Source organism: Dendropsophus ebraccatus, chromosome 7 (assembly GCF_027789765.1).
Source record: "Dendropsophus ebraccatus isolate aDenEbr1 chromosome 7, aDenEbr1.pat, whole genome shotgun sequence".
In the NCBI taxonomy this organism is placed as follows: domain Eukaryota; kingdom Metazoa; phylum Chordata; class Amphibia; order Anura; family Hylidae; genus Dendropsophus; species Dendropsophus ebraccatus.
The window spans coordinates 99,995,348-100,022,677 of record NC_091460.1 but is presented as its reverse complement, the minus strand read 5'-3'; the positions used below and the strand labels follow the sequence as shown (position 1 = coordinate 100,022,677).

General features: G+C 48.7%; 1 protein-coding gene across 3 annotated transcripts in view; it reads left to right on the top strand.

Moving 5' to 3' along the window:
- The window catches only part of LOC138797601 (histone H3-like centromeric protein A), a 46,406-nt gene extending 20,159 nt beyond the window's left edge, over positions 1-26,247 (top strand). For 2 of the 3 annotated variants that reach the window (XM_069977972.1, XM_069977971.1), the window contains exons 4-6: positions 17,103-17,233; positions 17,319-17,396; positions 26,081-26,247. In XM_069977972.1, the coding sequence (XP_069834073.1) occupies positions 17,103-17,233; positions 17,319-17,396; positions 26,081-26,212 (341 nt within the window). In that variant the 3' untranslated portion in view covers positions 26,213-26,247. Of the gene's footprint in view, positions 1-4,137; positions 4,843-17,102; positions 17,234-17,318; positions 17,397-26,080 lie in introns of those variants that run through there. The other variant, XM_069977970.1, reaches the window with a different exon arrangement.
- Positions 26,248-27,330: the final 1,083 nt, after the last annotated feature.

The following is a 27,330-nucleotide window of genomic DNA, read 5'->3' as shown; positions in this document are numbered from 1 at the left end:
CTCTGTAGTGTTGCCCCCCTATATGCAGTATAGGCCCCTCTGTAGTGTTGCACCTCTATGTGCAGTATAGGCCCCTCTGCAGTGTTGCCCCCCTATGTGCAGTATAGGCCCCCCCCCCCCTATGTGCAGTACACCGCTCCTTCCCCCTGTAGGCCTTTTCTGGGCAGTAAAGGGAAAGCATGTACAGGATGTAGAGGATACTGGAAAAGCTGGGTGACCTCTATCATACTAAGCATTAGATGCTGGGAAAGCTAGGTGACCTCCATCATACTAAGTATTAGATGCTGGGAAATCTGGGTAACCCCATTATACAAGATGATGGAAATGACCAACATCATAAGAACTGCACTCACCACATGATGTCGTCATGGACTTCTTTATAAATTCACAGAAAGTGACATCAAACACAGTGCGGACTCCAATGGACAGACGTCAGGTAGTGGTAGGATACAGCCTGTTTCGTGCTGATTGCGCCTCATTAAACCTCGGGGGGGGGGGGGGGGGGGGGGGTCCTTTGAAGCGCAATCAGCACAAAACAGGCTGTATCCTACCACTACCTGACAGCTGCCCATTGGAGTCCACACTTTGATGTCACTTTCTGTGAATTAATTAAGAAGTCCATGAAGACATCATGTGGTGAGTGCAGTTCTTATGATGTTGGTCATTATCTGGAATCCAATAATATGAGGCAGTACTCCCAGGTCTCCCCCATTCCATGTGAGGTGCTTACTGATACTACTTGGTAGTGCAGTGCCAACCACTTATCTGTCTTGCTGCAAGATGCTGGAAAGCTGTGTAACCTCCATCATACATGATGCTGGAAAGCTGTGTAACCTCTATCATGCATGATGCTGGGAAGCTGTGTAACCTCCATCATACATGATGCTGGGAAGCTGTGTAACCTCCATCATACATGATGCTGGGAAGATGGGTGACCGCTATCATACATGATGCTGGGAAGATGGGTGACCGCTATCATACAAGATGCTGGGAAGCTGGGTAACCTCCATCATACAAAAACACAGAAAAATGCAACAGCTCACCGCAATGGCAAGATACAGACCCACTACAGACATGAAAATAGTCAAAAGCAGCCCCCCCAACTGCCAAAAAAAACTTCCATAAAAATAATGAGGCTCTTGGTTACCACTTGAAAATGGCGTAAACTGCCCCACCACGTTACGGTGGCCTCATGCTCAGGACAGTCCTACACTGTACTATGGCCTCTCCATGGCATGAAATACGCCTATGCTCTGGGCATGCAAGATCTAATACCAGCAAGAGTAATTACACCACCTGGGTGGGACAGGTGGAGTGCACGACCAAGTAGAGGCAGCCACTCCCCCATCTGGAACACAGAAAAAAAAAAAAAAAAGGACAAATTTGGTCAGCTCTCCTAGAACACCATTCACACTAGGCAGATGGGGGAGTGGCTGCCTCTACTTGGTCGTGCACTCCACCTGTCCCACCCAGGTTACTCTGATTATTCTCTGTTTATTCTGTTACTGTTACTCTGTTTATTCTGGCACTATTCTGGTTACTATCTGACCCGGGGGTAGCGCACGGGGGGTTGGGGGTTTCATGGGGCGGAGCCTATCGGACCAACCGGAGACATTCGTTTACCGCAAAACCTGCTGATGCCTACTCCCCCCGCGCTGTGGATAAGGCCCCCTCTGTGCAGTGCAAGATTTCCCTTCCCCTCACTCACACACACACCTACTCACCTCACCCGTTCCCCAGCTCTTCTCAAGCCGAGCCGTCCTTTTCCAGCTTCCGGTATAGGCAGCCAGCCTGACTTGCAGAGGCTGCCTGCACAGGAAGCGCTCTCTGCTCCAGCGTGACATTCCCTTTAGTTGTGCGTGCCTCTTAAAGGCGTACGCACAGCTAAAGATCACTCAGGCCTCGGGATCTGGAACCCTTCTCCCAGATCCCCTGGCAGGTTCCCGTTAAGTTGAGGGCCCGGTCACTGAAAGGTGGTGGCTGCGGCCCTAAGCAGCTGCTGAGGGACAGGCCCTGGAGACAAATTTGCTTCTGTCAGTGGGCCCCCAGCCTTGGTGGGCCCGGGGGCGGCGGCCCCCCTCTGCCCCCATCTAATTTCGCTACTGGTCCTTCCCATACGGGGTTCTGACTAAAACTGAACTGAGGTACGGGGACCTAGCAGAGGGCCAGGGCCCATATAGAATCACTGTGAAGAGCTATCTGGCTTGCGTCCTTCTTCCACAACGTACAGATCAAAAGACTCTATGCTCCTCCTCCACCCATGTGACTTACTTTCTCCCAGCGTGTAAGGTGTGCTGTGAGTGGGTGAAAGAGTGCAACAGAAAAATATTTATATGTATAGCGCCAACAGATTTAAATATATAAATACATTACAGGTTATATTTATATTAAATTATACAATGAATAAATTAAAATACAGAATTAGAGACCTGCTGTCGAGAGCGTACAGACTAGGATGACTGTGGGTGACACGAGAGGTAACAAGTGCTTTATTTGTCAATGTTCCAGTCATTGTACATAGAATCTCAAAGTTCCTATAGGTGATTGGGCAAGTCAGTCACACGCCATTTTCTGAGCTAAGGTAGCAAGTACAATGTAGATGGCACCAAAGAGGTTATAGAGAGGATGCAGAAGGGATAGCAGAGGAAGATGAGATTAGGAAATGTTATAAGCGCACCTGAAGAGATGAGTCTTCAGGGCACACGTGAAACTGGGGGTGTTGGAAAATAGTCTGAGCTCTTTGGGTAGGGAGTTCCAGAGAACTGGGGCAGCACGAGAGAAGTCTTGGAGGCGGGAGTGAGAGGTTCTGATTATAGAAGAGGTTAGTGTAAGGTCATTAGCAGAACGCAGAGCACGGGAAGGATGGTAGGTGGAGATGAGGGAGGAGATGTATGGAGGGGCAGAGTTGTGGAGAGCTTTATGGGTGAGGGCACGGCCGCCAACAGGGCAGTATTGGCGGTACAGCTGTAAGGGGCCCGGCCTCAAACTAGGTTCCAGGGGGGCCCAGCCGTCCAGCTTCCCTTCATACAGGCTCCTTACAGCTGTACCGCACAGGAAGGAAGAGGTAGAGACACACAGGGGCCGGAGCTGCTGTGTGAGGAGCAACAGACTGCAGCTGGGGCCGCAGCTTCCCTGCATAGAGTAAGTGAGTGTATGTTTGTGTGAGAGAGTGTGTGTGTGTGTGTGTGTGTGTGTGTGTGTGTGTGTGTGTGTAAATCTGCTACTGCTGAACCAGTCCCTACCACACTGACCACTCATCTCTGCTGTGCCTGCCTGTAGCCCAATGTAACACAGCTCATTGTCCAGGTCACCAATCACCACAATTCAGTGTAGGTGTATAAAATATATATCCAAAAGACCACTGCTATAGAGATGAGAACTGTATGGGGGACGAGTGGCACCACTTCAAATTGAGGAGAAAGGAGGGATTATTAGAGTGTATGGGGGGCTGGGGCGGAGCCTGACCGGGCATGTGAGCAGACGTGTGACCTGAGAGCTCCGGCGGGTCCCGCTGCATACCGGCGATTACATCCTCCTGCGGGCCACCAAACTTTCCAGCAATCCTCCCAGGGGTACATAGATCCCCAGGAACCGCTCCGGTGCCGAGACCATGGCCGGAGGGACGTCGAAAAAGACTAAATCGACGGCGGGAGCGGGTGGCCGAGATATCCAAGATGTCGCCGACCCGCCGCCTCATACACCTCGCTCCACACGGCTGCTTACTACAGGGACGGCTGCCAGGCTGGCCGAGTTTCAGAAGCCGCCGACCCCCCGGATGACCCACAACTGTGTCCGGTATGCTCATGAGGAGGGGGAGGACATTGAGGAGTGCCCCATAGAAAATGGCCCATTAGGAGCTGCTATTGTGGAGGGCTGCAGTGGAGAGGAGAGGGAGGAGGGCTCTGATCCCCTGGCAGGAGCTGCAAAGCAGTGCAGTACCCTATCTCTATGTACAGAGACAGCCCATGCTCAGGAGCCCACACTGAGGGACATTCTCCACGCTGTAGCACAATGCAATTCCTCTATTTCTAAATGTAATACTGCAATCTCCACTCTTACACAACAAATTGGCAGCCTGCAGGGTGAAGTGGGGTTTCTCCGCCAAGATTTACGTAAAGTCAGTGACAGGACTACCGAGGTGGAACATAGGGTGGGAGATCTGGAGGACAAAGTTGCGCCCATCGCATCCACTTCCCGAAAACATGATCAGCTACTTTCTCAGTTACTACTGAAAACGGATGACTTAGAGAATCGTCTGAGAAGGAATAATGTGAGACTTGTGGGAGTGCCAGAGAGAGTCGAGGGCGCAAATCCCACAGAATATTTAGAAAAATGGCTTGCTGAGGTATTTGGGAAAGACGGTCTGTCCCCAATGTATGCGGTAGAGAGGGCTCACAGAGTACCTATGCGACCTCTTCCACCTGGTTCCCCACCTCGGGCGGTCCTAGTGAAATTGCTTTATTATCGGGACCGTGACATCATATTGAGAGCGGCACGGAATTCTCCGGACGCAGCTATTAACGGCAGTAAAATCTCCTTCTTTCCTGACCACTCTGCGGAAGTTCAGAAACAGCGTGCCCAGTTTATTGAGGTGAAAAGGAGGCTGCGTACCCTGCAGGTACCTTATGCTATGCTATATCCTGCCAAGTTACGGGTTGTTGCGGCAGGGGATACCCATTTCTTCACCTCCCCAAGAGATGCGATGCGTTGGCTGGATCAGGAGGAACAGCATCTTCGTGGAAGGCGCAGCCCTCGCAATCAAGATGCGCCAGCCTGAGACCCGGACAAAACTACCTCGCCTTAAGATTTGGTGCCCTCGAAGGACTCCCGAGTGTCTGATAAGTATTGACGTACAAGTATTTTCTGCCATTTATTTGCTCCTGCTGACCCGCGGGATTTCATTTCTCCTGTTTCAAGTGGGACCTGTTATGCTCTCTGTATGCAGCATCGTAGCTGACTGACTGTTCACTGTCCTTTGGTTATGGAGGACTGGTGCCCCGGTCTGCAGATTTTTTGGAAGCAGACCCTTTTGTTCCTGGATACACGGTTATGTTTTATTTGGGGGCACTTTTTCTCCCTCTGTTTTTCTTTTGTTGATTCCACATGGTGCCTTACTCCTTTCATTATGCTTGTTGTGCTCCGAGACCTATGCGCTACTGCCACCCAGTGGCTATTTTTCTCCTCATTTTATGAGCTTCATTACTTGCAATGGAATGTGTATTATAGGATTAATGATATGCCTACTGTACAGTCCTACCGTCTCATTTATATGTTAAAGGGTGAATATGGCTGGTAAGCTTACGGTGATTTCTTGGAATGTGCGGGGCCTGGGGGAGGCGGATAAGCGGTATGCAATGTTTGATTCCCTGCGGCAGCATCATCCTGTGGTGCTGTGTGTTCAGGAAACGCATCTAACTGCTGACACTACACAACATCTGAAGCGGGCTTGGGTGGGGTGGAGTTACCACTCCGTGTACACTCAGTACTCTAGAGGGGTGAGCATTCTGGTTCATAGGGATATTCCCTTCACATGCATGGACAGTAAAATTGATCAGAATGGTAGATATGTCTGTTTATACTGTGTTATCTATGGAGTTAGATGCATGAGTTAAGTGCAGTATATGTCCCTCCCCCGTACGGTTGCACGGTGTTGAATAGGGTGATGGAGTTTGGCGCCGCGCACCCGGATGCACCTATCTTGATAGTGGGAGACTTCAATATGGTAATTGACCCCTCGATAGATAAATGTAGCATGGGTTTTGTGAGCCCGGTGGCCTCTGCCACTCCCTTGGGGAAAATGCTGGTGGAACTGTCTCTCTCAGATGTCTGGCGCCTTAAGCATCCGGGTGAGCGGAGTTACTCCTGTTACTCTTCCACACATCACTCTCTGTCCAGAATAGATCTAGCTATATGCTCTGCCCCACTGTTAAATCAAATAACCTGCGTGGATTATCTCCCCAGAGCCCTCTCGGATCACTCACCCTTGAAACTTCAAATGACGCACCCTGGCTCTGGGGCGGTCGGGAGGAGTCTGTGGAGACTGAATCCGCACTGGCTGACCGTCCTAGATCCGGCTACTGTGGTGCCGGTGGTGGAGGAGTATTTTGCTTTAAATGGGGGCTCGGTGTCTCTCCGGGTGGAGTGGGATGCCATGAAGGCATATCTTCGGGGACATTTTATCCAGCGTATCACTGGGGCAAAGAGGAGGAGGGGGCAGTTACGTCAGGATCTTCTGAAGGGTCTGAGAGAACGGGAGGAACAGCATATTTTACAACCAACTGAGGCTACGGCTCGGAGACTCCGAGCTGCCCATATGGCGCTTAACATATTCGACATGGAATCTGCAGCCCAGAAACGTACATTTGCCAAACATTCCTTTTTTGTGGAGGGAGAGAAGGCGGGACACATTCTGGCAGTGGTAGCCAATGCCCAAAGGGACACCACCTACATCACTAGTATCCAAAACCAGGAGGGAGTGGCGGTGACGACACTACATGACATACTGGAGGTGTTCCGACGCTATTATCTGACACTTTACTCTTCCCATTTAGAGGTGACAACGGCCCAACTTACACAATTTTTACTTGACATACCCTTACCAACTCTCACACTAGAACAACGGGACTTCTGGACGCACCATTGTCCCTAGAGGACCTGGAAGCTGCAGCAGCTTCTCTGCATAATTATAAAGCCCCCGGGGCAGATGGGTTCCCGGCGGAATTGTATAAATTTGTGGGGAAACCCTTACTCCCTAAATTGCTGGAACTATGGAATGCCTCCATGGAGTCGGGCACTCTGCCCGGGTCGATGCAGGAGGCGATAATAGTAGTCTTGCCGAAGCCCGGGAAGGACCCTCTAGTACAAGACTCCTATAGGCCCATCTCCCTGCTCCCGGTGGATATCAAAATTATAGCTAAAGCCCTGGCCACCCGTCTCTCTGGGATTATCTCATCTCTGATACATCCTGATCAGACGGGGTTCATCCCTGCCAGATCTACGGCCTTGAATATACGTAGGCTACACCTTAACTTGCAGTTACCAGTGGAGAACCCGGGGTCTCGGGTGATTTGTTCATTGGACGCTGTCAAAGCATTTCCCGCTTTACCGGGGGACACGGCAGGGCTGCCCGATCTCCCCGCTACTGTTTGCGCTGGCTATAGAACCCATGGCCTCCCTATTGCGCTCGCACCCTGGCGTGACTGGCTTTAGGAGGGGATCGAGGGAGGATAAACTGGCGTTATACGCTGATGATTTATTGCTGTACCTCAGTGATTCTTCCTCTTCCCTTTCTACTGCAATGTCCATAATAAATGAATTCGGGACTTATTCAGGCCTTACCATAAATTGGGACAAATCAGTTATTATGCCCATAGACTCAGAGGATAGTTTGCAGCTAGGTCCTGCCATCCCACTGAGGTGTGTCCACACCTTCAAATACCTGGGAGTTACTATTTCTAGGGATGTTAGGGCCTATGAAAAACTGAATATGACACCCCCTGATATATAAATTCCAGCAAAAGCTAGCGGTCTGGCGCAAGTTGCCTCTGTCTGTGGTGGGAAGGGCGAATTTGGTGAAGATGATTTGGATGCCGCAATTACTATATATCTTACATAACTCTCCTGTGTGGCTTCCATCTCGTCTTTTCCATAAGATACATGCTATTTTTCGCTCCCTGATCTGGGGATCCCAGCATCCACGCATTAAATTAGACACATTACAGCGATCCAAGACTGACGGGGGTTTGGCGATCCCTAATGCTGCCATGTACTTCCTGGCAGCTCAATTACAACATCTGAGGGGATGGGAGCTGGATGACGGAGGGGACCAAAACAAAGTACTGATTAGGTATCACCTACACTCTGACTACCTGTTTGAAACTCTGGAGGCCAAAAGGATACTACTGCTCTCCCCACAAATACCAACATTATTGCTCATCCATAAGATGTGGTGGAAACTTAGAGATCTATATGGTATCACGGGGTATACACAGTACACCTCCATCTGGGACACTCCGTGGTTAGGGGATTTACACTTTCTAGAGGGATTTGCCACCTGGAGAGATGCCGGGATTCGGAAAATAATGCAGTTATATGATGGAGGGCAGTTGAAGCGTTTTGATCAATTACAGAGCCAATTTGTTCTGCCCCATGCTCAATTTTATAAATACCTACAATTAAGTCATGCATGTGAAGCGGAGGGGGAGGTTCTAGTGTCGGGGGTACAACATCTGCCGCCTATGAATATTGTTGGGGAATCTGATTCCACTAAGGGACTTATTTCCTGTCTATACCGCCACATCATCTCCAAGTATTTAGATAGGTACCCACTTAAATTGAGGGAAAAATGGGAGGGGTGATGTTGGCCCTATAGAAGAAGGTCAATGGAAAGAGATACTGGAAATGACACCTAAGCTGTCCCTGGGGGAGCATCACCGACTCTTCACACCTGTACCTCTTACACCGTGTGTATCGCACGCCACAATTCCTCTTCCGTATTAATGTCAGAGATAGGTGCCATGTCCATGAAGGGGGTCTTTTACATATGTTTTGGCGATGCCCCAAGCTGTTCCGGTACTGGGGAGGGGTGGCGTCGGCCATACATAAAGCCTATTCAGTAGAATTACAACAATCTCCGCTGGTGTATATATTGGGCTATGTGGAGGATCTGGCATTGAATGTGGGGGAACAGACTGCAGTGGCTCGCGTCCTGTTTATGGCACGTAAGCTTATTGCCCAACACTGGCTTGACGGGGCCCCTCCCTCGGTGTCGGAATTTGTGAAAAAGGTTAACTGGTTAATTGGTATAGAAAAATACGCATATGAGAAACGAAAAGCTAGCAAAAAGTTTGATAAGATTTGGGGTAGGTGGATGGCTGTGCCTGAGCTCGCGTCCCCAGGGTCCCGCACGTAGGTTGCGTTGAATCGCGCGTAGATGGGAGAAAGGGTATATATTGCTATCCTGTGTTCACCACCTGTCAGTGGGCATTCTGTACATTTGAGTTCAGAGAATTTTCTAATTTTTCTTTTTGAACTACAGCTCAAGAACATTCACGGTGTGCATGGGCACATAAGGTTCTCGGAAAGTTGGTATATGAGGACATAGGAGGGATTATTACAGTGTGTGAGGGGCCTCTGCTATGGTATATGAGGACATAGGAGTGATTATTACAGTGTATGAGGGGGCTCTGCTATAGTACATGAGATAGGAGGGATTATTACAGTGTGTATGGGGCTGAGGGGGCTCTGCTATGGTATATGAGGACATAGGAAGGATTATTACAGTGTATGAGGGGCTGAGGGGGCTCTGCTATGGTATATGAGAACATAGGAGGGATTATTACAGGGTATATGAGGATATAGGAGGGATTATTACAGTGTATGGGGGGCTGAGGGGGCTCTGCTATGGTATATAAGGATACAGGAGGGATTATTACAGTGTATGAGGGGGCTCTGCTATGGTATATGAGGACATAGGAGGGATTATTACAGTGTATGAGGGGCTGAGGGGGCTCTGCTATGGTATATGAGATTATAGGGGGGATTATTACAGTGTATGAGGGGGCTCTGCTATGGTATATGTGGATATAGGAGAGATTATTACAGTGTGTGAGGGACTGAGGGGGCTCTGCTATGGTATATGAGAACATAGGAGGGATTATTACAGTGTATGAGGGGCTGAGGGGGCTCTGCTATGGTATATGAGAACATAGGAGGGATTATTACAGAGGATATAGGAGGGATTATTACAGTGTATGAGGGGCTGAGGGGGCTCTGCTATGGTATATGAGGACATACGAGGGATTATTAGTGTATAAGGGGGCTGAGGGGGCACTTCTATGGTATATGAGATTATAGGGGGGATTATTACAGTGTATGAGGGGGCTCTGCTATGGTATATGAGGATATAGGAGGGATTATTACAGTGTATGAGGGGCTGAGGGGGCTCTGCTATGGTATATGAGGACATAGGAGGGATTATTACAGTGTATGAGGGGCTGAGGGGGCTCTGCTATGGTATATGAGAACATAGGAGGGATTACAGGGTATATGAGGATATAGGAGGGATTATTACAGTGTATGAGGGGGGCTCTGCTATGGTATATGAGGACATAGGAGGGATTATTACAGTGTATGAAAGGGGCCGAGGGGGCTCTGCTATGGTATATGAGGATATAGGAGGGATTATTACAGTGTATGAGGGGCTGAGGGGGCTCTGCTATGGTATATGAGGACACAGGAGGGATTATTACAGTGTATGGGGGGGGTTGAGGGGGCTCTGCTATGGTATATGAGGATACAGGAGGGATTATTACAGTTTATGAGGGCTCTGCTATGGTATATGAGGACATAGGAGGGGTTATTACAGTGTATGAGAGGGCTATGGTATGTGAGGAAATAGGAATGATTATTACAGTGTACGAGGGGGCTCTGCTATGGTATATGAGGATATAGGAGGGATTTTTCCAGTGTACGGGGGGCTGAGGGGGCTCTGTTATGGTATATGAGGATATAGGAGGGGTTATTACAGTGTGTATGGGGGGCTGAGGGGGCTCTGCTATGGTATATGAGGACATAGGAGGGGTTATTACAGTGTATGAGAGGGCTCTGCTATGGCATATGAGGATATAGGAAGGATTTTTACAGTGTATGAGGGGCTGAGGGGGCTCTGCTATGGTATATGAGGATATAGGAGGGATTATTACAGTGTATGAGGGCCTGAGGGGGCTCTACTATGGTATATGAGGACATAGGGGGAATTATTACAGTGTATGAGGGGCTGAGGGGGCTCTGCTATGGTATATAAGGACCAAGCAGGAACCATTAGTGTGTGGGGGACTATGGGGGTTCCATTACTTTGTGAAGCACTATGAGGGCAATTAAAGTGGTAGTGCGGTGTATAACATTTTTTCAATAAATAATACACATTACAAAGTTATACAACATTGTAATGTGTGTTATTTAAGTGAATGGCTCCCTTTCCCATGTTTCCACCCTCCGATGCTTAACCCGGAAGTGTATAATAACGGAATCACTGTCGACCCAGGCCGCCATCTTGGGACAATCATGTCATCTTCAGGAAGTCTGCCAGACTGCTCCAGCCCTCCCTCATGCCGACCCCTCCAGCCCGTGATCAGCTGCTTAGCTGCCATTGGCTGAGCATAACAGAAGACGCCTGGGGCTTACCTGCATAGAGTAAGGGTGCCTTTACACAGACAGGTTTATCTGACAGATTTTTGAAGCCAAAGCCAGGAAAAGACTAAAAACAGGGAACAGGTCAAAAGGGAAAGGCTGAAATATCTTCTCTTTTCACATCCATTCCTGGCTTTGGCTTCAAAATCTGTCAGATAAATCTTTCTGTGTAAAGGCACTCTAATAAGTGTGTGTGTGTGTGTGTGTGTGTGTGTGTGTGTGTGAGAGTGTGTGTGAGAGAGAGAGAGTGTGTGTGTGTGTGTGCGCTGATTTCTGTGGACATGGAGTCTGGAGGGTTGAGGCTGTATGGCTATCTGTATACTATATCCAGGCTGTATCCAGGCTGTATGGTATCTGTATACTATATCTGGGCTGTATGGTATCTGTATACTATATCCAATCTGTATTGTATCTGTATACTATATATCAGCAGTGGCTGACCAGGCATGCTGGGGGTTGTAGTTGCACAGTAGTTTGTGTGTTAAGTGTGCTGTTTGTCTGCCAGAGCACCCACACCCCAGCTAACCGCACAGGTCACACCTCCCAAAGGCCGGCCCTGAGTCAAAGATACATTCCATATTTTTTCTTAGTGGGGGGGGGGGGGGGGGGGTTGACAATTTGGCTGTATGGGGACCCGAAATTCCTGATGGCAGCCCGGGGTGGGGGTGAGGAGTTTGAACTGTGTTCTGTATTTAATCGGTAACCAGTGCAGTGACTGGCACAGGGGGGAGAAATCAGTATAACGGCCGGAGAGGAAGATGAGCCTGGCTGCTGTGTTCAGGATATACTGGAGAGGGGAGAGCTTAGAGAAAGGAAGACCGATTAGTAGGGAGTTACAGTAGTCAAGATGGGAGTGGATCAGGGTGACAGTCAGAGTCTGAGCGGTGTCAGTGGTGAGAAATGGGCGGATTCTAGAGATGTTTTTGAGATGAAGGTGACAGGAGCGTGCAAGAGCTTGAATATAGGGAGTGAAGGATAGATCAGAGACTAGCATAACCCCCAGACATCGAATCTGATGCCCAGGAGTTGCTAGTACCACAGACTGAGAGGGAGATGTCGGGTTTAGGTTTGTTAGAAGGAATACAAGAAGTTCAGTTTTACAGAGATTAATTTTGAGAAAGAGAGAGGTCATAGTGTTAGAGAGAGCAGATAGACAGTCACTGGTATTTTGCAGGAATGCAGGGATGATGTCACAGGAAGAAGTGTATAACTGGGTGTCATCAGCATAGAGATGGTATTTCAGGCCAAACCTGCTGATGGTCTGTCCGATGGGGGCTGTATAGAGGGAGAAGAGGAGGGGACCCAGGGCTGATGCTTGGGGAACCCCAACAGAGAGAGGTAAGGGAGAAGAAGTAGAGTCCGAGAAGGATACACTGAAGGAGCGGTCAGAGAGGTAGGAAGAAAACCAGGAGAGAACAGAGTCCTTAAGACCAAGGGCCCTATTCCACCGGACAATTATCGTTTGCATAATCGTTAACGATTAACGATCTCAAACGACCGCTATTGCGAAAGACCTGAAAACGTTCACTCATTTCCATGGAACGATAATCGTTACTTATGATCGTATTTGCGATCGTGTTTTCTTCGCTATTTCTTTGCTATTGCGAGGAACCGAATGATTATCATTTAGATTCGAACAATTTAGCGATAATCTGAATGATAATCGGTGAAATAGGGCCCCAAGAGAGCTGAGCATGGAGAGGAGAAGCTGGTGTCCACAGTGTCAAACGCTGCTGAAAGATCCAGGAGAATCAGCAAGGAGTAGTTTCCTTGTGACTTGGTGTTCAGGAGGTCGTTTGACACCTTGGTGAGAGCAGTTTCAGTGGAATGAAGGAATCAGAAGCCAGACTGTAGAGGGTCAAGAAGAGAGTTATCAAAGAGATAGCGGGTTAGGGTCAAGAAGAGAGTTATCAAAGAGATAGCGGGTTAGGCGGGAGTAGACAAGACGTTTCAGGAGTTAAGAGATGAAGGGGAGATTGGAGAAAGGTCGATAGTTGGCTGCACAGGATGGGTCTAGAGATGTTTTTTCAGTACCGGGGTAATTACAGAGTGTTTGAATGAGGAGAGAAACATACCAGAGGAGAGGAAGAGGTTGAATATTTTGGTGAGTTGAGTAGTGACAGCAGGAGAGAGGGACTGGAGGAGGTGTGAGGGAATAGGGTCACTAGGGCAGGAAGTGGGATGAGAGGAGGAGAGGAGCTTGGCGACTTCTTCCTCTGTCACTGGATCAAAAGCAGAGAGTGAAGATAAGGTGGGAGAGGTGATGTCATCAGGGCTGTGGAGTCGGAGTTAGAGCTAGTTTTGGTTGGAGTTATCTTTGGCTGGAGTTGGAGTCAGAAAAAAATGTTCTGACTCCCAACTTTAAAAAAAGTCTTTAAAAAATGTAGAATTGAATTTTGATATGAATTTTACAAGTTTTGCTCATGACTATATATTATGAGCAACATTCTAATAGGACACTGGCCCTATTACATAAGGGGGTCAGGGAATATATCAGTAATAGGACACTGGCCCTATTACATAAGGGTGGTCATGGAAAAGTTGTCGGTCACTATTTGGCATTTTGTTTCTGAGCTGGAAGAGTCCATTGTGTGGGGGGAGATCTGTGCTGTTCTCTTCCTGGATGTTGGATGACTGTATATGAGCAGCAGTGTAATATGTAGACATAAGTAGTTTAGCAGTAACCTCTGTCCTAAGTGTGGTGTTCTCTCTGGGAGAAGATTGTCTTTTTCTTCAGTGTTCTATGGTTGCAGTTGTGTGTGTGTGCTATGACTACAGCAGGCTGTTTGTGTGTTTTATGGCTGCAGCAAGCTCTGTGTGTATGTGTGCTATGGCCGCAGCAGGTTGTGTGTGTGTGTGTGTGTGTGTGTGTGTGTGTGTGCGCGCGCTATGGCTGCAGCAAGCTGTGTGTGTGTGTGTGCTATGGCTGCAGCAGGTTGTGTGTGTATGCTATGGCTGCAGCAAGCTGTGTGTGTGTGCTGTGGCTGCAGCAGGCTGTGTGTGCGCTACGGCTGAAGCAGGCTGTGTGTGTGTGCTATAGCTGCAGCAGGCTGTGTGGGTGTATGATATGGCTGCAGCAGGCTGTGTGTGTGTGTGTGCGTGCTATTGCGTGCCCCCACAGTGACCTTCTATATCACTATGTGTGACCTCTATATCACTATGTGTGACCCCCTCTATATCCCTATGGCTGACCTCTATATTACAGGTGTCTGGCATTGTTAGCAGTGTTTCTTTAAGTATGGTGAATATTTAGTTAGAAACATAGAAGACTTTCAGCAGGAAAAGATCACCTGCTCCATCTAGTCTAGTTCTGAGTAGCAACCACTGCACACACAGGAGAAGCTTCCTGTGTATGTTTCAGAAGTCGCCCCAGGATCATGTAATACATTAGGGAGAAGCTGCTGAGCCAGTGTGATAAATAACTCCCCTGATATATGACCGGCCATTTATGAAGGAGCAGGAGTCTGAGTCGGGAGTCAGTCGGTCCTGATAAAATTCAGGAGTCTGAGCTGCGGCTTACCGACTCCACAGCCCTGGATGTCAGAACGGATGGTGTCAATTTTGGATTAGAAGTAGGAGGCCAAATCTTGAGCGCAGGGGTCAGTGATGGGTGACCGAGCCTTGGGCTTGAGAAGAGAATTAAAGGTGTCGAAAAGGCGTTTTGGATTGTTTGACAGTGAAGAGATGAGGGAGGTGTTTGATGATGAGCCTGTTTGGCGAGGTGAAGGGCAGAGTAATAAGATTTGAGGATGAATTTGTAATTAATGAAATCTGCTGAGCTTCTAGACTTCCTCCACAGACGTTCAGCAGTCCTAGAGCATAGAAGAGTTTCCAGGGTGTCCCAGGGCTGTTGGCATCTGTGGCAGGGTGTGCGGAGAGTAGGGGGAGCTACATAGTCTAGGCTAGTTTTCAGGGTGTTGTGTGGCCATGTTTGGCCAGGTGAGGGATGAGATTGTTCTCACATGTTTTATTGGTATATAAACTATGCCCCTCACCTTACTGCCCACATCCCTGAGGAAGCCGCTAGACGGCGGAACGCGTGGGGTGATTTCTTATCCCATCTGACTCTCATTCTGTTGGACTGTATATGGTGATCTTTTCCAATTTTTTTCTATTCTCCATTATTTGTGGTTATATTTTGTTTTACCGGGTCTCTGTCTAGATGTTGGATTTTTGTTATTGTACATACAGTCCAGAGTCAGTGATACATTAGTCCCGGCTGGAACGCCAGCAGGACTTATGGTGACATTTTAGTGATTTTAATGTAGAGCAGTATTTGGGGTGTTGTCTCCCTCATTTTACTACTCCTGTACATTCATATATTTATGTGGTATTTTTGTATCTATGTCAGTATGGGGGAGATTTATGAAACATGGTGTAAAGTGAAACTGGCCCAGTTGCCCCTAGCAACCAATCAGATTCCACCTTTCATTTTCCAAAGAGTCTGTGAGGAATGAGAGGTGGAATCTGATTGGTTGCTAGGGGCAACTGGGCCAGTTTCACTTTCCACCATGTTTGATAAATCTCCCCCTATGAGTTGTTGAGTGTTGATGCCACGCAGATTTCTGTATATGTATGGGGAAGGGGTGTAAGGAGGGGGGCAGTTGTTAGTAATTGTGAAAGAGAGGAGGTTGTGGTCGGATAAATCTGAGGGATCATTTGTGAAGTTGGAGATTGAAAAGTGGCGGAAGAATGTATTCTGTACATTCTGTATTAACCTCTTAAGGACGCATGACGTACCCGTACGTCATGCGCCCATAAGAGGTGTTCAGAGAGGGGGCCGCGCGGCGACCCCGCTATGAACCGCGGCAGTCCCGGGACTGCCGCTTGTAGCCCGGGACCGCAGGTATTAGCGGCACGGTCCGATGAAACATGACAGCTGCAGCCGTTCCCTGGTGTCTAGTGGAGGAGATCGCTCCTCCGGGACGAAAGCAAATGAGTGCCGATCTCATTGATCTTTGCTGTATATCTATACAGCAAAGATCTCAATGAGAGATCAAAGTGTATATACTAGAAGTCCCCCAGGGGGGCTTCTAGTATATGTGTAAAAAAAAAAAAGGATTGGTATTAGTAAAAAGCCCCCTCCCCTAATAAAAGTCTGAATCACCCTCCTTTTCCCAGGTTATAAACAAACAAACATGTTTGCTATCACCGCGTGCGTAATCGCCCGAACTATTAATTAATCACATTCCTGATCTCGCACGGTAAACGGTGTAAGCGCAAAAAAATCACAAGGTGCAAAATTGTGCATTTTTTTGTTGCATCAAATCCAGAAAATTTTTTATAAAAAGCGATCAAAAAGTCGTATATGCGCAATCTAGGTACCGATAGAAAGAACACATCATGGCGCAAAAAATGACACCATACACAGCCCCATAAACCAAAGGATAAAAGCGCTATTAGCATGGGAATAGAGTGATTTTAAGGAACGTATATTTGTTAACAATGGTTTGAATTTTTTACAGGCCATCAGATACAATATAAGTTATACATGTTCTATATCGTTTTAATCGTAACGACTTGAGGAACATGCATAACAAGTCAGTTTTACCCCAGGGCGAATGGCGTAAAAACAAATACCCCCCAAATAAAAGAAATGTGTTTTTTTTTTTTCAATTTCACCACACTTTGAATTTTTTTCTGGTTTCACAGTGTACTTTATGCAAAAATTCAGCCTGTCATTGCAAAGTACAATTAGTGACGCAAAAAATAAGAGCTCATGTGGGTTTCTAGGTGGAAAAATGCAAGTGCTATGGCCTTTTAAACACAAGGAGGAAAAACCGAAAACGCAAAAACAAAAATGGGCCCCATCCTTAAGGGGTTAATGCTGATATAAGACCTAACATAAATGGTTCCCCCCCCCGCCTCCCCTTCTCTCTGCTCTATTTTACCTGTTATTTATCTTATTACAGAACGACCTGAAAGCAAACAGAGCTCCCAGCGACGGAAGCGCTCCCGCCCAGGAGAAAAAGCCATGAAAGAGATCAAGAAGTTTCAGTTGTCAACTGAACTGCTTATCCCGAAAGCCCGATTTTCAAGGCTTGTAAGTGGATGTGATCTCTGTGGCCCCTTCTGTTTTGTCTTAAGTGGTCTGTGGGGTCAAGACTTTTAACCTTCAATTGTTGCAGGTTCGAGAAATCTGCATGAAGTATACCCTGGATGTGCCGTTCCTATGGCAGAGCGCGGCACTTATGGCTCTTCAAGAGGTCAGTATCCCGGCCAATGGGCCCTCAATGTAAGGCTTTGGTCTGCTTAGTCAACTGTAGGCTGAGCGTCCCTTTGCAGTGGCTGGGTTTATAGAGGGAGGGAGTGGAGTAGGATAGCCCCTCTATTACATCCATATGCTTTAAGAATTGCCTTGCACTGTTAGTCCCAGAGGCCACAACCTCCCTTATAAATAGACTAACTAAAGCAATACACTGAACAGTTTTACTATGTGGCCAACCCCTTTAACTTAATGTGCAAGTATAACTATATTAGTTTAGATGACCAAAAAATATTTTTCTTTCAAATCAACTGGTCCAAGATTCCTAATTTTACTTCCATTAAAAAAAAAATCTCAGGTCTTCCAGTACTTATCAGCTGCTGTATGTCCTGCATGAAGTGGTGTAGTCTTTCCAGTTTGACACACTGCGCTCTGCTGACACCTCTATCCATGTCAGGAACTGTTCAGAGCAGGAGAGTTTTTCTATGGGGATTTTGCTGCTGCTCTGGACAGTTCCTGACATGCTCTGCTATTGGGTCAGGGAACCAATAGGTTGCTTGTGGGTGCTTCACCGCTTCAAGACCAAGCCTATTTGGACCTTAATGACCAGGCTTATTTTTCAAAATCTGACCTGTCTCACTTTATGCGCTTATAGCTCAGTGATGCTTTAATGTATGCTAGCGATTCTGAGATTTGTTTTTTCGTAACATATGGTACTTTATGTTGGCAAAAATTTGGTCACTGTCTTGTGTGTTTTTTTTGTGAAAAACAACACAATCATGAAAAATTAGCACTTTATGAACTTTGAAATTCTTAGCTTCTAAAAAAGAAAGTCACATGACAAAAATTAGTTCGTAAGTCACATTATTAATATGTCCTCTTTATTCTGGCTTCATGTCGTAAACATATTTCACTTTTTTAGGGTGTTACGGGGCTTAGAAGTTTACCGTTTGCAGCGTCATCCCTGGTGTCTAGTGGGGAAATCACTCCTCCGGGACAACGTCGATCTCCGTTTCTGAAGCCGGCCGGGGACTGCTCCAAGATGGCGCCGTCCCCGACTCGGCACTCGTTTACTTCCGGCTGCAGCAGCCGAAAGCAAACGAGTGCCTATCTCATGGATCTCTGCAGCATATCTATGCTGCAGAGATCTCTATGAGAGATCAAAGCACTTATACTAGAAGTCCCCCAGGGGGGCTTCTAGTATAAGTGTAAAAGTAAAAAAAAAAGAGTCATTATTAATAAAAAGCCCCCTCCCCTAATAAAAGTCTGAATCACCCCCCTTTTCCCAGGTTATTAATAAAAGTAAATAAATAAACAAACATGTTTGGTATCGCCGCGTGCGTAATCGCCCGAACTATTAATCACATTCCTGATCTTGTACGGTAAACTGCGTAAGCGCTAAAAAATCCCAAAGTGCAAAATTGCGCATTTTTGGTCGCATCAAATCCAGAAAAATGTTAATAAAAAGCGATCAAAAAGTCGTATATGCGCAATCAAGGTACCAATAGAAAGAACATGTCATGGCGCAAAAACTGACACCTCACACAGCCCCATAGACCAAAGGATAAAAGCGCTATAAGCCTGGGAATGGAGCGATTTTAAGGAACGTATATTTGTAAACAATGGTTTTAATTTTTTACAGGCCATCAGATACAATATAAGTTATACATGTTACATATCGTTTTAATCGTAACGACTTGTGGAACATATATAACAAGTCAGTTTTACCCCAGGGCGAATTGTGGAACATATATAACAAGTCAGTTTTACCCCAGGGCGAACGATGTAAAAACACATATCCACTAAAAACACAATGTTGTTTTTGTTTCAATTTCACCACACATTGAATTTTTTCCTGCTTTTGCAGTGTACTTTATGCAAAAATTCAGTCTGTCATTGCAAAGTACAATTAGTGGCGCAAAAAAATAAGGGCTCATGTGGGTTTCTAGGTGAAAAAATGCAACTGCTATGGCCTTTTATGCACAAGGAGGAAAAAACAAAATCGCAAAAATCAAAATTGCCCCGGTCCTTAAAGGGTTAAAGTATCTCATTTTCATAATAAGCATGAGAGAAAATACACCCCAAGTTTTGTAACGCAGGTTCTCCTGAGTACAACGGTACCCCATATGTGGGCGTAAACCACTGTATGGGCACACAGCGGGGCTCAGAAGGGAAGGAGCGCCAATTAGTATTTCCAGTTCAGATTTTTCAGAAGAAGTTTTTGAGCGCCAGGTGCGTTTGTAGTGCCCCTGTAGTGTCAGCAGAATAGAACCCCCCCAAAAGTCACCCCATTTTAGAAAGTGCACCCCTCAAAGAATACATCTTGGGGTGTGGTGACCATTTTGACCCCACAGGTATTAGAGGAAAGTATTCTAAAGAAGACAGTAAAAATGAAAAAATAGAATTTTTCCAATATTATGTTTGTTTAGTTTGAAATTTCTCAATTTCACGAGGAAAGGGGGAGAAAACGTACCCCAATATATGTAACGCAGGTTCTCCTGAGGAGAACGGTACCCCATATGTGGGCATAAACCACTGTATGGGCACACAGCAGGCCTCAGAAGGAAGGGAGCGCCAATTAGCATTTTCAGTGCATGATTTTTCTGAAGAAGTTTCTGAGCGCCAGGTGCGTTTGCAGAGCCCCTGTAATGTCTGCAGAATAGAACCCCCCCCCCCCCCCCCCCCCCCCAAAAGTCACCCCATTTAGGAAAGTACACCCCTCAAAGAATTCATTTTAGGGTGTGGTGAGCATTTTGAACCCACAGGTATTGGAGGAAAGTATTCAAAACTAGACCGTAAAAAAGAAAAAAATGTAATTTTTCCAATATGTTTGTTTAGTTTGAAATTTTTCAATTTCACTAGGAACAGGGGAGAAAAAGCACCCCAACATTTGTAATGGAGCTTCTCCTGAGTACAATGGTACCCCATATGTGGGCATTAACCACTGTATGGGCACACAGCAGGGCTCAGAAGAGAAGGAGTGTCATTTTAGTTACAGGCAATATGTGGGTGATTACTGGCTTTCTGGGGTGGTAATGGACAATCTCGGGGTGTTTACTGGCTATCTGAGGTTGCGACAGGCAATCTGGTGTGGTTATGGGCAATCTGGGGTGGTTACGAGCAGGCTGTGCCAATCTGGGTTGGTTGCGGGCAATCTGGGTTGGTTACGGGCAATCTGGGGGTGTTTACTGGCTATATGGGGTGTTTACGGGCAATCTGGGGGTGTTTACTGGCTATCTGGGGTGGTGACAGGCAATCTGGTGGTGTTAATTGGCTATATGGGGTGGAGATGGGCAATCTGGGGAGGCGACGGTTAATCTGGGGAGGGGACGGGCAATCTGGGGAGGGGACGGGCAATCTGGGGAGGTTGCAAGCAATTTGGTTTAGCTACGGGCAGTCTGTGGCAATTTGTGGTGGTTACGTCTGGGATGGTTACGGGCTGTCTGGGATGGTTACGGGCTGTCTGGGATGGTTACGGGCTGTCTGGGATGGTTACGGGCTGTCTGGGATGGTTACGGGCTGTCTGGGATGGTTACGGGCTGTCTGGGATGGTTACGGGCGGTCTGGGATGGTTACGGGCGGTCTGGGATGGTTACGGGCGGTCTGGGATGGTTACGGGCGGTCTGGGATGGTTACGGGCGGTCTGGGATGGTTACGGGCGGTCTGGGATGGTTACGGGCGGTCTGGGATGGTTACGGGCGGTCTGGGATGGTTACGGGCGGTCTGGGATGGTTACGGGCGGTCTGGGATGGTTACGGGCTGTCTGGGATGGTTACGGGCGGTCTGGGATGGTTACGGGCGGTCTGGGATGGTTACGGGCGGTCTGGGATGGTTACGGGCGGTCTGGGATGGTTACGGGCGGTCTGGGATGGTTACGGGCGGTCTGGGATGGTTACGGGCGGTCTGGGATGGTTACGGGCGGTCTGGGATGGTTACGGGCGGTCTGGGATGGTTACGGGCGGTCTGGGATGGTTACGGGCTGTCTGGGATGGTTACGGGCTGTCTGGGATGGTTACGGGCTGTCTGGGATGGTTACGGGCTGTCTGGGATGGTTACGGGCGGTCTGGGATGGTTACGGGCTGTCTGGGATGGTTACGGGCTGTCTGGGATGGTTACGGGCTGTCTGGGATGGTTACGGGCTGTCTGGGATGGTTACGGGCTGTCTGGGATGGTTACGGGCGGTCTGGGATGGTTACGGGCGGTCTGGGATGGTTACGGGCGGTCTGGGATGGTTACGGGCGGTCTGGGATGGTTACGGGCGGTCTGGGATGGTTACGGGCGGTCTGGGATGGTTACGGGCGGTCTGGGATGGTTACGGGCGGTCTGGGATGGTTACGGGCGGTCTGGGATGGTTACGGGCGGTCTGGGATGGTTACGGGCGGTCTGGGATGGTTACGGGCGGGTCTGGGATGGTTACGGGCGGTCTGGGATGGTTACGGGCGGTCTGGGATGGTTACGGGCGGTCTGGGATGGTTACGGGCGGTCTGGGATGGTTACGGGCGGTCTGGGATGGTTACGGGCGGTCTGGGATGGTTACGGGCGGTCTGGGATGGTTACGGGCGGTCTGGGATGGTTACGGGCGGTCTGGGATGGTTACGGGCGGTCTGGGATGGTTACGGGCGGTCTGGGATGTTACGGGCGGTCTGGGATGGTTACGGGCGGTCTGGGATGGTTACGGGCGGTCTGGGATGGTTACGGGCGGTCTGGGATGGTTACGGGCGGTCTGGGATGGTTACGGGCGGTCTGGGATGGTTACGGGCGGTCTGGGATGGTTACGGGCGGTCTGGGATGGTTACGGGCGGTCTGGGATGGTTACGGGCGGTCTGGGATGGTTACGGGCGGTCTGGGATGGTTACGGGCGGTCTGGGATGGTTACGGGCGGTCTGGGATGGTTACGGGCGGTCTGGGATGGTTACGGGCGGTCTGGGATGGTTACGGGCGGTCTGGGATGGTTACGGGCGGTCTGGGATGGTTACGGGCGGTCTGGGATGGTTACGGGCGGTCTGGGATGGTTACGGGCGGTCTGGGATGGTTACGGGCGGTCTGGGATGGTTACGGGCGGTCTGGGATGGTTACGGGCGGTCTGGGATGGTTACGGGCGGTCTGGGATGGTTACGGGCGGTCTGGGATGGTTACGGGCGGTCTGGGATGGTTACGGGCGGTCTGGGATGGTTACGGGCGGTCTGGGATGGTTACGGGCGGTCTGGGATGGTTACGGGCGGTCTGGGATGGTTACGGGCGGTCTGGGATGGTTACGGGCGGTCTGGGATGGTTACGGGCGGTCTGGGATGGTTACGGGCGGTCTGGGATGGTTACGGGCGGTCTGGGATGGTTACGGGCGGTCTGGGATGGTTACGGGCGGTCTGGGATGGTTACGGGCGGTCTGGGATGGTTACGGGCTGTCTGGGATGGTTACGGGCTGTCTGGGATGGTTACGGGCTGTCTGGGATGGTTTAGGGCTGTCTGGGATGGTTACGGGCTGTCTGGGATGGTTACGGGCTGTCTGGGATGGTTACGGGCTGTCTGGGATGGTTACGGGCTGTCTGGGATGGTTACGGGCTGTCTGGGATGGTTACGGGCTGTCTGGGATGGTTACGGGCTGTCTGGGATGGTTACGGGCTGTCTGGGATGGTTACGGGCTGTCTGGGATGGTTACGGGCTGTCTGGGATGGTTACGGGCTGTCTGGGATGGTTACGGGCTGTCTGGGATGGTTACGGGCGGTCTGGGATGGTTACGGGCTGTCTGGGATGGTTACGGGCTGTCTGGGATGGTTACGGGCTGTCTGGGATGGTTACGGGCTGTCTGGGATGGTTACGGGCTGTCTGGGATGGTTACGGGCTGTCTGGGATGGTTACGGGCTGTCTGGGATGGTTACGGGCTGTCTGGGATGGTTACGGGCGGTCTGGGATGGTTACGGGCGGTCTGGGATGGTTACGGGCTGTCTGGGATGGTTACGGGCTGTCTGGGATGGTTACGGGCTGTCTGGGATGGTTACGGGCTGTCTGGGATGGTTACGGGCTGTCTGGGATGGTTACGGGCTGTCTGGGATGGTTACGGGCTGTCTGGGATGGTTACGGGCTGTCTGGGATGGTTACGGGCTGTCTGGGATGGTTACGGGCTGTCTGGGATGGTTACGGGCTGTCTGGGATGGGTTACGGGCTGTCTGGGATGGTTACGGGCTGTCTGGGATGGTTACGGGCTGTCTGGGATGGTTACGGGCTGTCTGGGATGGTTACGGGCTGTCTGGATGGTTACGGGCTGTCTGGGATGGTTACGGGCTGTCTGGGATGGTTACGGGCTGTCTGGGATGGTTACGGGCTGTCTGGGATGGTTACGGGCTGTCTGGGATGGTTACGGGCTGTCTGGGATGGTTACGGGCTGTCTGGGATGGTTACGGGCTGTCTGGGATGGTTACGTGCTATCTGGGGGTGTTACAGGCAATCTGGGGAGGTGATGAGCAATCTGGGGAGGTGATGGGCAATCTGGGGAGGTTACGGGCAATCTGGGGTGGTTACGGGCAATCTGGGGGTGTTACGGGCAATCTGGGGAGGTGATGAGCAATCTGGGGAGGTGATGGGCAATCTGGGGAGGTGATGGGCAATCTGGGGTGGTTACAGGTAATCTGGGGTGGTTACAGGTAATCTGGGGAGGTGATGGGCAATCTGGGGTGGTTACAGGTAATCTGGGGTGGTTACAGGTAATTCGGGGCACTTGACTTTGGTGACAGGGGTAAAAAAGTGCCGGCACCATTTGGAACAAGCGATCAGCGGTATATAGTATATACCGCTAATCGCTTGTACTGGGACCACACTGGGTGGTCCCCGATCATTGCCCCATGCTCTCTGGCACCTCCGGTGGTGGAGAGAATGGAGCTTTGATCATTTTTAGGAATCCATCACTGTGAATAGTCTGTAATTCATTCCGATGCGTACACCGTTAAAAGGCGTGCGCATCAGAATAAAGCCCATTAGTAGCCGCCGTTGAAGGGCAGCACGGCGGTCACTAAGGGGTTAAAGCGTAACTCATATTTTTTTTTTATTGCAGAAATCAGTAGTATAAGCGATTTTAAGAAACTCTGTAATAGGTTTTATCAGCCAAAAAAAGCCTCCTTCTGTACTCAAGAAGCAATCTCCCAGCCTCCCCCTCTGACTTCTTATCTGTGCATTATCAGGCAAACACGTCTTCATTACAGAGAAGCCAGTGAAGACGGGCTCTGCTCTCTCCATTGTAAGCCTAGGAAGGGGGAGGGGCTGAGGGAGATGAGGGAGCAGGAAGAGGTGACATGAAGGTCAGCTGTTTCTAGACTGTCTGGGCACCTAAAACGCTAAATTCAGGTGTCAGAAAGGTCAGTGCTTATCTATGAACTTACTGAGAGAAGATTGCAGGGTGTTGTGCTGTGCAGGACTGCTCCGTGCTCAGTCAATCCTCTCAGCCCCTCCCCTCTCCATAGCCACATAATGGAGACAGAAATCCTGCTGCTTCTGCAGTGAGGGGGAGGCTGGGAGATTGCTTTTTCAGTCCAGAAGGAAAATCCTTTGGTTTATAAAACCTATTACAGAGTTTCTTAAAATCGCTTGAACTGTTGATATTTAATGTTTTCAAAAAAATTACCCTGAAATGACAGTTACGCTTTAATTCCCACAGTTCTAGGCTTCTAAACAAGAGAAAACAAGTGGAGGGACTGTGGTGAAATTGCTATAATGCATCTTATAGCAAATATTTATTTACACAAATAGACATATATACATAAAACACAAACATTTCGTTGACAAACTACAAATATTTTGGACAAGGGTAAGAACTATGTCTTCCCTGTCTCTCCCTGCCTAGTGCTAGGATAGGACCCCCTGGTTTTAGGTGTCCCAAAATTCACCAGGAAGGACTGACCCTATTCTTGGGTTTTGTTCATCTGTCCCGTCACAGGTGTCATTTGTCATAGATCAATTTAGATACATAAATGATGTAGATAGAGTATGGCAGTTATTTCTCTAATATCCCTCCTTCCGTTTTCCAACTCGTTTCCCTTGGTCTCTGGTGACAAGTTCCTCAGGGAATAAGAAGGGTGTTGATATACAACTGGGATATGCCTTTGTTAGGTCAAGCGTCTGATCCAGTATACATAAATGATGATCACACTTCAGTATCCATCAGGTGGTCAATGTAGGGGGTGATCCCTAAGTCCTGATTTGACCGGAAAGGTGTCCCGGAACAATATTGTGCCCCTTTTCGTCCTTAAGCGGTTAGGTGTAGGTGAGTATCAGCTGGTCAGTGTGTCAGGGTGTTTATGCAGAGTGATGCGCTGCAGGTCGTCTGTTAGAGCGGGGCTGCGGTCTCAAAGATACTGAGTCATCCGCAGTCTGCCTTGTTAGAGTCCGTGCTGGTGGAGGCGCGTCCTCACACTCAGTCTTTACTCCTCTGTGTCGGCTGATATGGACAGAGGTGGCAGCACTCTGTCAGACTGGAAAGAATAACGCCACATCCTGCAGGACATACAGCAGCTGATAATTATTTGAAGACTTAAATTAAATGGTAAATTACAGGTCTCTGGTACTTCCTGGCACCAGTTGATTTGAAAGAAAAAGTTTTTTACCGAACTGCCCCTTCAAGGGTTGTTGTGCAGTAAAATACAAAGGACATTGCCGTTGCTTTATGAAGGACATAATGTCATCTTGTTCTATCCACAGTCAGCTGAGGCCTTCATTGTCCGACTTTTTGAAGACTCCTACCTCTGCAGTTTGCATGCAAAGAGGGTGACTCTCTACAGCAAAGACATAAAGCTTGCATGCTGGATCCGCCGTCTGGAAGGACTGGATTAACGCTATGAACACTATGAAGAACTTTTAAAATGTTACCAACTTTATATTAATGAGAATATTTACGAAGTTTTAAAGAATCTTTTGATACTATGGAGATGTCCCACGAGACAAAAGTGCGTCTGATTTTTGCCTCTAACAGATGACATCCGACCACAGTGCAGCTTCCGCTTCTCATTTGAGCTGTGATTGGTTGCCACCTGTCTGAGAGAGAAACCAGACCCATCTTTGTCTCGGATGGACTGATACAGTCGGACTGTTGAATGTTCAGGTAACTCAGTTATTCCTTTATTTTAACTCATTTATAGTTTTGTGTTCCTGAGAAAGCTGGGTGATGATTACCAGTTTTCTGAGAATTTGTCATCTGCAGCAAAGTTTCACAACAAAATACAAACCCTATCAGTTCAACAATGTTGCAGATCTCTACTCCGCTTCAGCAGCTTAATACGGGTTTATGAACTCCAGGCGTGTGAACCCGGCTTGCCGCTCATCTACTCAGACAACCTTGTTGTTGCCTAATGATGTAAATTACTTTTTTTTTTTACATTTTATATGAACCATATTTAGGAGTTGGCCGCTAGGTAGTAAAATAGTTCAGTGTACAGTATAAGAAAGTGTACTGCACTGCACTTAATGACAGCAGCTCCCTGTACTCCCTACACTTACTGACAGCAGCTCCCTGCACTCACTGTATATACTGACAGCAGCTCCCTGTGTACTCCCTGCACTTACTGACAGAAGCTTCCTGTGTACTCCCTGCACTTACTGACAGAAGCTCCCTGTGTACTCCCTGCACTTACTGACAGAAGCTCCCTGTGTACTCACGGCACTTACTGACAGTAGCTGCCGTGAGTACACAGGGAGCTTCTGACAGAAGCTCCCTGTGTACTCCCGGCACTTACTGACAGAAGCTCCCTGTGTACTCCCTGCACTTACGGACAGAAGCTCCCTGTGTACTCCCTGCACTTACTGACAGAAGCTCCCTGTTTACTCACGGCACTTACTGACAGAAGCTCCCTGTGTACTTCCTGCACTTACTGACAGAAGCTCCCTCTGTACTCCCGGCACTTACTGACAGAAGCTCCCTGTGTACTCCCGGCACTTACTGACAGAAGCTCCCT